At 53.6% G+C, this 10,967-nt stretch overlaps 2 protein-coding genes across 5 annotated transcripts in view; both read left to right on the top strand.

The window, feature by feature from the left end:
- The first annotated feature begins 1,488 nt into the window (after positions 1–1,488).
- ANKRD34A (ankyrin repeat domain 34A) lies at positions 1,489–5,091 on the top strand. Of its 3 annotated transcripts, none has more exons than XM_075560810.1 (3): positions 1,489–2,080; positions 2,186–2,248; positions 2,635–5,091. In XM_075560810.1, the coding sequence occupies exon 3, from the start codon at positions 2,750–2,752 to the stop codon at positions 4,235–4,237; it is 1,488 nt and encodes a 495-aa protein (XP_075416925.1). In that variant the 5' UTR covers positions 1,489–2,080; positions 2,186–2,248; positions 2,635–2,749; the 3' UTR covers positions 4,238–5,091. The 3 variants fall into 3 exon arrangements, with proteins under 3 accessions (XP_075416925.1, XP_075416916.1, XP_075416907.1); XM_075560801.1 differs by lacking the exon at positions 2,186–2,248 and having other exon boundaries at positions 1,490–1,693; positions 1,874–2,080; XM_075560792.1 differs by lacking the exon at positions 2,186–2,248 and having other exon boundaries at positions 1,490–2,080.
- A 1,328-nt stretch (positions 5,092–6,419) lies between these two features.
- The window catches only part of LIX1L (limb and CNS expressed 1 like), a 37,714-nt gene continuing 33,166 nt past the window's right edge, over positions 6,420–10,967 (top strand). Inside the window, exon 1 of one of the 2 annotated variants that reach the window (XM_075560774.1) lies at positions 6,420–6,780. In XM_075560774.1, coding sequence (XP_075416889.1) covers positions 6,495–6,780 — 286 coding nt within the window. In that variant the 5' untranslated portion in view covers positions 6,420–6,494. Of the gene's footprint in view, positions 6,781–7,108; positions 7,168–10,967 lie in introns of those variants that run through there. The other variant, XM_075560784.1, reaches the window with a different exon arrangement.

Raw genomic sequence — 10,967 nt, 5'->3', positions numbered from 1 at the left:
AGGGGAGGGCGGGGGAGGAAGCGAGCCAACCGGAACTTCCCAGGCTGGGGGACCGACTGGCGGGGCGCGACGAGGTCGCAGAATCCCCCAGGGGTCAGTTAATGTCCGTCCTCCCCGCGCCGGGGAGCGCCTGGTTCGCGAGCGTTCAGAGGAGCCGGACTCACGTCTGCGAGGGAGGCCCCGCTGAGAGGCCAGGCGAGGAGAGGAGTCCCGACCGAGAAGTGAACTTCGATGAAACTGCTGGCCGGAATCAGACTTTCCATGACCCGGCTTCGAACTTGGCCTCTCCTCCATCACGTCCACCTCCCCTTCAATACTACCCTGCCCCATCCAGCACCCCCAATGGCTACTTTTCTAAAACTATTTTTGTCCGTTGCCTTGTCTGTGAGGAGGTGTGACAGCAGGTTTGGGGAAGGGAGGATTGAGGATCAGAGGCAAGGCAGGACCGTCTGCATTTCCCTCTGGTTTCCTGGTGCCCTGTAAAGGGGGCAGGGTAGGATAGGGAACCCTACTCTTGCGGAAAATAGAAAAAGAGGTCAAACGGAAGATAAAAATCTAGGAACTGGTCAAAGCGAACCCCCCGGATGTTGGAGGAGAAGATGGTGAAGTGTGTGGCGCCTCCTCCGGCTGAGAGGCTGAAGGCGTGTGGTGGCCAGTTCCCTGTCTTTGGAATGGGACAGAGACATAGTTGTGTAGCGATGGAGAACTTGCTTGATTTTACTAAGCCTCGGTTTCCTCATCTGTAACAAGGAGGTAAAAATCCTTACCTTTATTGAGTTGCTGAGAAGACGATTGGAGATTATGTATGTGGAGCACTTGGCACATTGTTGGCGTTCAATAAATGGCAGCTGGTAAAATACTTCTCTCCCCTTTCCTACACACGGTATTTTCAATCTCTTGTACCTGGTAGCCTCCAGGCTCTCAGATATCACAGGACCGCAGGTGAGCTTTCCAAAGCCTTAGGCTATTTTTCTCATCCCTCACTTTCCCATGGTGCCTCCCAGCTGGACATACACTCGTTCCTAAAATGTGCAGATGGAAGCTATGGTAACCATGGAAACAGGGCAGGTGGCAAGGGGAGGCACAGACGGTGAGAGAGAGCCATAGCAACAAATAGAAGACAGATAAGGGGGATTGGGACAGAGACCCTCAAGCATGATGGAAAAAATAATGACTCTAAGCAAGACTGGGCTGAAAGGGCTGAAATGAGAGAGAATGTGTTACAAGGCTGGCTTTCCTATTCACCACCAGCATCACCGTGAAGCCTATGGGGAGGCGGCTAATGGGAATGCCCTTTGCTGAATCTAGAAACTGACCACACATACCCACCCGCCCCACGCACTAAGACATCTATGCGAGGGCGCTGGCGCCCAAGTTGATCGGTGTTGTGCGTCCCATTTGGGCCAACGTGGGTGGGGATGGACCGTGGTGTCAGGCTCCCAGCTAGACAGTGCACTGTGACATTTAAACTACAAGAAAGCAGCCAGCTCTCTCTGCACAGTACGGACGCCGGTTCTCTCCACCCCTCCGCACAGAATTCCATGTGCAGTGTGTGGCAGGTCTGGTCTGGCGCACAGGCGCACATAAACACGCGAAACGCCGAAAATGGGGATCTGATGAAGCTCGGCGAGGAATCCGAATCCGGATGGTCCAGGTCTGGGTTCTCGGCCGAGCTCCCCTAAGGAACCCTTAGGTTTGTTGGGGCTGAGGGGAGGTAGGCTGGGAAAGGGAAGTCAGGATTGGAACCTCTAGGTTTTGAGGGTTTATGGTACAGGGGTGGGGGAGCGACTTGGTGCCGGACGCCCCCACCCGCGGAGACGCGGCTATAAATAGCATGGCAGAGCTCCGCCCGCCCCCCCGCCCCCCCCACCAGCCTCTCTCCTCCGGAGTCGGCGCTGTGCCCGGGGCGCACCGGGAGGAGGGACAAGGATCCGGCGCCGGGGCGCAGATACTGACACCAAGGAGATCCGGGTGCCCCCCCACACGCCATGTGGGTCCCCGGGAACCCAGCTCCCCCACCTCGGCCGCCCCGTGGCCGCGACCTCAATCCTGCCTCTGCCGAGGTTCTGCGGACATTCAGGTATCTATTTGGGCGCATAGCCTGGGAGGGGAAAGCGCAAGGAGTGGTGGGGAGCATACAGGCAGGGGCAAAAGAAACCCCCAATTCCTTCCCACCCGCCTTTAGGTCCCAAACGCAAGCGGCTTCCCTCCCCCACTCAATATCTGGGGCTGTGACAACCTAAAAGAGGTTAGGCATGGGAATGTGTGTGTGTATGGATGGGTGCATGTGTGTGGATGGGCTGGCGTTCAGCATCCTAGAAAGGGGTATTCCAAGTGCGGATAATGAAAGGGGGTGGTGGAAAGGTCTGATAAGCCGTGGGGTGAGGATGGAGGTGCGGATATCCCCGCGCGCGTGCCCGTACGTATTTGCACGCGCGCTAGTCCTTCAGTGCGGGTGCACCCTCTCCACCTCCACAGGCATGCGTTGGGGGTGGGGTGGAGGAAGGGGCGTCTCCGAGGCAGGAGTTAGAAGGGACCATGTAGCCTGCCGTGGAGCTCTCCCCCTGCCCACCCCCTACCAATGCCTCAGTTTCCTTGTCTGTATCTGCTATAAGGTCTCTCTCTTTCTCACAGGGATCAGCTTTGCCACTGAGCCCTCAGGCCTTTTCCAGCCGCCAGCCCACGCCCCTATCGGTCCTCTGCAGGCCCCAAGGCCGCTTCCACCGCTGCCCTCCGCCCCGCCGCAGCTATGCTGCACACCGAGGGTCACGCTCTTCTTCGGGCCGTGGGGCAGGGTAAGCTGCGCCTGGCCCGTTTGCTTTTAGAAGGGGGAGCCTATGTGAATGAGGGCGATGCTCAAGGGGAGACTGCACTAATGGCTGCCTGTCGGGCCCGCTACGACGACCCCCAGAACAAGGCGCGCATGGTCCGCTACCTGCTGGAGCAGGGCGCAGACCCCAACATCGCAGACCGCCTGGGGCGCACCGCGCTCATGCACGCTTGCGCCGGGGGTGGGGGCGCCGCCGTGGCCTCCCTGCTACTGGCCCACGGCGCAGACCCCTCCGTGCGAGATCACGCGGGAGCGTCGGCCCTTGTCCACGCCCTGGACCGCGGGGACCGCGAGACCCTGGCCACGCTGCTGGAAGCCTGCAAGGCTAAGGGCACGGAGGTCATCATTATCACCACCGACACCTCGCCTTCGGGGACCAAGAAGACCCGGCAGTATCTCAACTCTCCGCCGTCCCCGGGGGTGGAGGAGCCTGCCCCGGCCCCCCCAAGCCCGGGGGCCTGCACGTCGCCTTCGGAAATCCAACTGCAGACTGCAGCGGGAGGGCGGGTGTTGTTATCCCCTCGCGCCCAGGAGGAAGAGGAGAAGCGGGACGTCTTTGAATTCCCTCTTCCAAAGACCCCCGATGACCCCACCCCTTCCGAGCCTCTCCCCAAACCACCCCGTCACCCTCCCAAGCCACTCAAAAGGCTCAACTCCGAGCCCTGGGGCCTAGTGGCTCCACCCCAACCAGTCCCGCCGGCCGAGGGAAGGCCGGGGATCGAACGCCTGACCGCCGAGTTCAACGGTCTGACGCTGACCGGGCGACCCCGTCTTTCGCGGCGTCACAGTACCGAGGGCCCCGAGGACCCGCCCCCGTGGGCGGAGAGAGTGTCGGGCGGGGGACCCCTCTCGCGCCGAAACACCGCGCCCGAGGCTCCGGAGTCGGGTCTCCCCGCGGGGCTGAGGCAGAAGCTGAGCCGGATGGAGCCCGTGGAGCTCGACGCCCCCGGAAACCTTTGCCCCGATTCGCCGGAGTCCAGCCGCCTGTCCCTGGAGCGCCGCCGGTACAGCGCCTCTCCGCTGACCTTCCCCCCCGCCGGCTCGGCGCCCTCCCCGCGCCAGTCCCAGGAGAGCTTGCCGGGCGCCGTGTCTCCGCTGAGCGGGCGGAGGCGGAGTCCGGGGCTGCTGGAGCGGAGGGGCTCCGGGACGCTGCTGCTGGACCACATCTCTCAGACGCGGCCCGGCTTCCTGCCGCCCCTCAACGTCAGCCCCCACCCTCCCATCCCCGACATTCGCCCCCAGCCCGGAGGTCGCGCGCCTTCGCTGCCTGCCCCGCCCCAGGCGGGGGCGCCTGGCTCTCCCAGGACCAAGCGCAAGTTGGTGAGGCGCCACTCCATGCAGACTGAGCAGATCCGCCTGCTGGGGGGTTTCCAGAGTCTGGGCGGGCCTGGGGAGCCAGGGCGCTGAGAGGAGTGAGGAGCCAGCCGGGAGGGTGGGTATCAGGGCCTTGATGAAAACGGCGGGGGCAAGCAGCTCTGACACACATCGTGGACACAGGGGCGTCTTGCATGTGCTCTTGAGCACAGTGCATGCACACATGGGTAAACATGCGTCCACAAGCACAGCACTCTTATTTGAGGGAGAGTAAGTTCTCATTGCTGGGCATACAGGAACGTGCATTCATGCCCTGGTTACTTCACATGCATGTGGGATTACTTGTGTACCCACAGCATGGTCCACCAACAAACACACAGGGTCACTTGTGCTAGGGCTCCGAATGAGCCCCAAACTCAGTGCATTTGTTCACAAGCAGTAGGGAGGCCCTGGTTGGGGGTAGGCCCTCATCTCCCTGCCCTCTTGCTGACAACTTCCCCTCAATAGCAGTCAATCCCTGCCTTCCCACAACAGGCCCATCATCATTTTGCCCACTTGCTCCTCTTTTTGAAAGTTCCACCTTCGTCTCCAGGTCTTGCTTCTCTCTCCAGGCCAGCCTCCTTGTTCACACGCTGCTTCCAGCCCCACTTTTCAGGATACCTTCTTCTTCACTCTTCTGGGGGATCTTCTGGAGCAACCCCCTATCCTCACTTCTGCTGCTGGCCTCCACCTCTCTGCTTCCCTTCTCAACTTCCGGCTTTTATTCCCTCCTGCGTTGTTCAACCAACAAACCCATCACAGCAGGTTATCTCATGTCCCCAGGGTATGGGTCTTGGGCTCTAAGCTGCTCTTCTGTTCTGTCTGAGCTTATGAACACTCCTACAGGTAGAAGTGGGGAGTGACCAAAAAGCGCTCCTCTCTCCACTTGACATATCAAATAAATGTATTCAGAAATCTCTGTGTTGTCACTCTTCTGCATGCACGGTGTGTGTGTGTGTGTGTGTGTGTGTGTGTGTGTGTGTGTGTGTGTGTGATTGGAGGGAACCCAGCCTGACAGGTTCTGGAAAAAAGAGTACACAACGTAATCTACCCCTGAGCCTTTGGTTTTCTGAGATTTTTGTTTGGGGATTGTTTTGTGTATGTGTGTGCCCTCATGTATTCTAATTCTTCCTCACTATAAAAGGTAAGCAGGAGAAAGACTGGGCTTACTACTCTGGTAAAAAATTACAATCTCCCAAACCCACAGAGGCACTGTCCTATAGGGTCACTATATGTCTGAATCGACTTGGTGACGGTGAGTTTGGTTTTATTGATAATAGGAGGTAACGAGAACTGCTATTCTTCTTTCTTATTTCCTCCCCCAACTTAAAACCCACTGCCCTCGGTTGATTCTACTAGGAGTGGCCCTATGGGACAGAGTAGAACACCATAGTTTCCCAGGCTGTAGATCTTTATTGAAGCAGACTGCCACATATTTCTCCCAAGGATCAGCGGATGGATCCTACCTGCCAGCCTTTTGGTTAGCAGCCAACAGTTTAACCATTGCGCCACCAGGGTCATGAGAAGAGATGAAATGGGAACATTACCCAACAACGTGGCATATGAAAAACTCAGGCTACTAGAGGTTAAATAAATAAATAGATTAATTCAATGTTAACACCTTCCTTTTCCATTTCCTAGTTTTTAATTTTGGGCAATGCAGCCTCTCGGAATGCTGCTTTCCTTAACATTAGTCAAATCTAGTTAGTGGTTGGGATTATTGCGTTAGACACTGCAGCGAAGCCCATTGCGTAGTAGCTGACCTTTTCTACATGGCTCATGAAATACCAGCATCTTTCCTTCGTTTGGCTCTACCACCAGTTTCTGTGATCTTGGACAAGTCCTATCGCTTACCTGCAGGAGTTTTCCTCACTGACGCCTCAAAATGATCAGCCAAGTCATTTATACAATTCCTCTCACTCTGCCTACACTTCTCCCCAGTCGTGTTCTTCTTTCGAGCCCCGCTTCAAGGGTCAGCCTCTCTCCCTTTTTTTGCTTTTTGCTTTGTACTCACCACAGGACTTCCAGACTCACCCGAGCTGTTTCTCCCTTAAGGAGAAGACTGCTTTTTCCCTTTGCAATTGGCTGTTGAGAACCTCCGCCCCCTTCCGAGGTGAACCCGTGGCGGAGCCGGAGCCCACGAGCTCCCGCCTCCACCAAGTGATTGGCGTGGGCCTCGGCTTGGCCCCGCCCCCGCTTGACTGACGGCTGGGCCGCGGCACCGCCCTCGGTCCCCGGGCTGGCTGGGGTGCTGAGACCGTTAACTCGCCAGGCTGGCAGGCTCCGGGCCGCTACTCCGCGGGCGGCCGGGATGGAGACGCTGCGAGCGCAGAGGCTGCAGCCTGGAGTGGGCGCCGGAGGCAGGGGTTCTCTGCGAGCGCTGCGGCCCGGAGTGACTGGGGCTGCAGCCGCCGCCACCACACCCCCAGCGGGCCCCCCGCCGGCCCCGCCGCCCCCCGCCCCGCCCCCGCTGCTCCTGTCTGGGGGCCCGGGGCTGCCCCTGCCCCCCGGCGCTGCCGGCAGCCCGGCGGTGCTGCGGGAGGCCGTGGAAGCAGTGGTGAGGAGCTTCGCCAAGCACACGCAGGGCTACGGCCGAGGTGAGTGCGGGGCTGGCCTCCTGCGGGACCCCCTCCCCCCGGGAGCCTAGCTCCCACCGCCGCCGGATCGCTTTTCCTGGCGCGGAGCCATCGCTTGCATTTCCTTTTGGGGAGTTTCCCTCGGGCTAGACACACACACACACACACACACACACACACACGCACACACGCACACACGCACCCTTTTAAGCCTCCCCCCCTTTTAAGCCTCTCCCCCATACCCGCCTTTATTGAGTTACTACTATATGCTCCAGGGGACACCCCCCCCTTTTTTTTTTTTTCAAATACAATCCTCTGCTTCTTCAAAAACGCAATTCCTTCTAACACCTTTCTACCTTTGGAGATGGCAGTGCTCGCCTTTGTTGCGGACCCTCTCCTAGATCTCAGGTACAAGGTATTTCTGGCTCCTACCCTCGCAATCTATACTCTGTGAGCTCAGCAGTTCGTGGACCCTCCCTGTTCATTTACTCCATCACATTAACTTTTTCATGCCTTGCTAACTTCATTCTGAAATCACCAATACAGCTTCAGATTTTCTGGGGAATTATATAACTCTCTGGCCTTCACAAGTCGCTTGCCAATGTGGGGCCCTTCCCCCTGGAAGCCCACGCCAGCTTCTGTAATTTAGTACTTCATTTGAGTGTCTTTTGTAGTGTAGACCCTCTCTACTTGGGCCCCTCTGGCTGGCTGGCTCTGTTTGCCTGGCTTTTGGCCAGGAACTACAGAAGAAGAAGAAAAATCCCAGATCTTGGCTCTCTCTCTCCATGTTAAATTCTGTGTATATGCGCCAGGCAAAACCTGAGTTCCATTAGAAATCTTCATCTTGAAGACACATAATTTCTAGAGTTTCTGAAAAGAGGATGTGAGGATTTTCTTTGTTGTTTTCAACAAGTGTAAAATTTTCTGTTTGAGTTCAAGTTCCAGATTTAAGTAGTAAGTAGCAAGTAATAGTAGCAAGTAAGCTTATGTGTAACAAGTAATAATGGGGCATAGTCGCATAGAATTTAGATCTGGAACTCTGCTTGCTTGGCTAGTCCTGCTTGACCTGTAGGTAACTATGTCTTTAATTTTCTAGTTTAACAATACAGGCAGAGATTACAAGCTTTGCCCTGGACAGTAGAATTATCATTATTATTTGTTTCAGTATGTGGCATGAAAAGAGCCTACACAGGCTTTGGAGTCTGACAAGTCTGGATCAAGTCCCAGATGAATTTTCTGTCATTTTCCCAGGCATGTCATTTATCATTGACTGAGCAAGGGAGTTCAGCTCAATGCCCTTCACTTTCCTCGAGTGTTATAATTTGGATCACAGGAGAGGTTGCACCTGACATGTACTTACTAAATTGTAACTTTATTTCTTTCAGTAAGTCTCCTTGGAAAGACAATGTCTCATTTTCTTGAGATCCCAAATGCTATTGATGCAAGCCCAAAGATTCCTGTGAAAACAGGTCTTTAGATCTATTTTTCGATCCAGTGATTCATTGACAGTCAGTTTCCCTGGTGGTTCAGACACTCTGCTAAGCCTAGGAATGCAAATGGATGTGATTCAGAGACTCGGAGAAAATATACTTAACATTTTCCCCCACTGAATTCTTAGGTTTAACAGAGCTCAGTGAAGGAACTGCAGTCGTGTACTGCCTCACATCTCTAAGCTGGAGACCGTGTGAAGTAGCCAGGAGGAGCCACCCTAAATCTGAAGTCTTCCTCTTGGAAGCTTACAAGCGTTCACTAATTGCAGAGGACTGTAACTCTTTTCTTGATACCTGGTGAGCCTCTGGTTTGGCTTCTAATCCGAGTCTCCTGTGGAAAGTGTGACTTCCCTACCAGGGAATTGTGCTGACAAAGAGCAGCCAGTCGGGCTGCATCCTCTGTGGTGAGACTCTCCTCGGATCCCCACCTCCCAGCCCCGGCCTTCTCATTATTCTGGAGTTTCTTATTTCCAGTCTGGATGTCCAGCCAGTACTTTGGGAGAGTTTGGCAGATTGCTCAGTTTTAGACAAGTAGAATCTCTGTTGATTGGCTCCAAAGTCCTTCACCACATGGAATTACTTACTCTGCTGCGGTTAATAGGCGAAGCTCCATTGGCATGTACCCATATACCCATGTGACTGATGGCATTGTATTTAGGGGCTGCCTCTATTCCTCTGCAAACACTTTCTTTGGACTTTGCCCAGACTGTTCTTCGACCCAGCAATTCTTCATTGTATCTTCGATGCAAAAGCCTTCATCATCTTCTCAATTGCTCCAAATTCACCCATGAGAGCCATAGGCTTTAGAATGAACCTCATTCTTACTGTATCGCAGCCGCTGTGTACAAACTCTTCTGCTGTGTCACCTGTCTGTCCACTTATTACCACCCCAATATAAACACGCAGTTCAGTGGACTGTAGGACCTTAATTAGCTTAGAGGGCGGTCTGAAAGCCTGGCCCTGCCAATAGTAGCTGTGTGATCTTGGATAATATATATTTCTATCCACGGGTCTCACCTGTTCCATTTATTCACTTAACAAACATTTATTGATTAGCAGGAGAGATACTCAGACCCTGTCCTCCTGGAACGCAGGGTCCACCTCAGAGCAAGCCTGCAGGTGAATGTTGTAATGAAGCAGCAGAAATGTCCGCTCTAGTCAAACACTAGTTCTAAGTCCTACACCTGTCAATTGTGGTTCACTCCTTGCTTTCTTTTCTGTAAAATGGGGAGGCGAATACAAATCCGGATTATTTTGTTTGTATAAAGTGCCATCAGGAATGTAAACCATACAGCATGTAGTACAACCAGTGAGTTCTATTACTATGTATTTGGGAATTTTTTTAAACTGTGACAGCATAGGTATTAATAGATGATAGATACTGTGTTGTCTGCCCTTCCCCCACATGCTACACAGCACCGTTCTTGCGATGCTTGAGAGCGGGCAGTCCCTAAACTGGCATGATTGAATGGCATGGTCACTTCCCTTGCTCTCTTCGAACTGCTGTGTTGTTGTTGTTGTTGTTGTTGTTTTAACTATTGCTCTCTATGTCAAAGTGAGGTTATGTGATTGGAGACTTTGCTAGCTATTTGCTCTAAGTTGAACAAATGAATCTTGTACAGTGTGTTGTGGGTAGGTGTTCTTTTCCCTGCGAATCATTTCTTCGCCTGTGTATGATTGCTGAGTTAAATTGATCTGGATAGCCCCGGTTTGGGGAAATGTTGGATTATTTCTTATATTAGTTTCCTGTGGCCGTTGCAACATATTGCCAGGAACTTGATGGCTTAAAACAACTGAAATTTAGACTCTCATCATTCTTGAGGGCAGAAATCTGAAATTAGGACCAGTTGATTGAAATCAGGGTGTCTACAAGGTCAGACTCCCCCCCAGAAACCCTCGGGGAGAATCTGTCTGTACATCTAGTCACGGCCAGAATGCCCTGGTTGTTTACCACATTGCTCTATTTTCTGCCTCTGTGGCCACAGTTCCTCTTTGTCTATGTGTCACTGAATCTCCTCCTGCCTGTCGCTTAGGATGATTGCATTTAGGGCCCATTTGAATGAACCAAAATAATCTTCCCATCTCAAGATCCCTAACCTAATTACATCTGCAAAGCCTTTGCCATATAAGGTAACACGTTCTGAGGGTCTGAGGATGTCCTCACCGGTTGGTTCTGAGGATTAGGTCATGGCCACTGGGCCAGGATGGAACATTTTCCGCATATCACTGTGTCTCTTCAGTTTCTCCCTCCCATTCTTTGCACTGTGAGTCTCTCTGCTCCCTGTCCTTGTTGAACACATTACTGCCTCGAATAGAGAGATAAGAAGGTTCTTCCTGATCACATCTGGATGATGAGAATGGGTTGGCTGACTTAATTCACATTATTATTATAAGTAATAGTGAGTGTGTTAGGCTGGGTTGTTTACAGAAACAAATCCACTGACACTCATATGTATACGAAAGAGCTTTATATTAAGGAATAGTTATATAGGAAGAAGGCATCCCAGCCCAGTCCAACTCAAGTCCATCAGTCTGATACTAGTCCACAAGTCCGTGTTCAGACTCACGTAGCCACATGCAAAGGTACAGAATGCAGGACGATCGCAGGCATGTGGGTGCAGAGTTTTGAGGATCCGAGCCCAGTGGAAACATGGCAGGCCTCTCGCAGGTCTCATGGTCCCAGGAGGGAGGAAGGCGAAGGACAGTGAGAAGAGGGAG

This window comes from Tenrec ecaudatus, chromosome 1 (assembly GCF_050624435.1).
Source record: "Tenrec ecaudatus isolate mTenEca1 chromosome 1, mTenEca1.hap1, whole genome shotgun sequence".
NCBI classification, from domain to species: Eukaryota; Metazoa; Chordata; class Mammalia; order Afrosoricida; family Tenrecidae; genus Tenrec; species Tenrec ecaudatus.
Note: the sequence above shows the minus strand (reverse complement) of the source record. Positions and strands in the feature narration are given on the sequence as shown.

What these genes read in the sequence shown, in the direction of transcription:
- ANKRD34A (XM_075560810.1), top strand. Translation starts at nt 2,750, where the DNA reads ATGCTGCACACCGAGGGTCACGCTCTTCTTCGGGCCGTGGGGCAGGGT.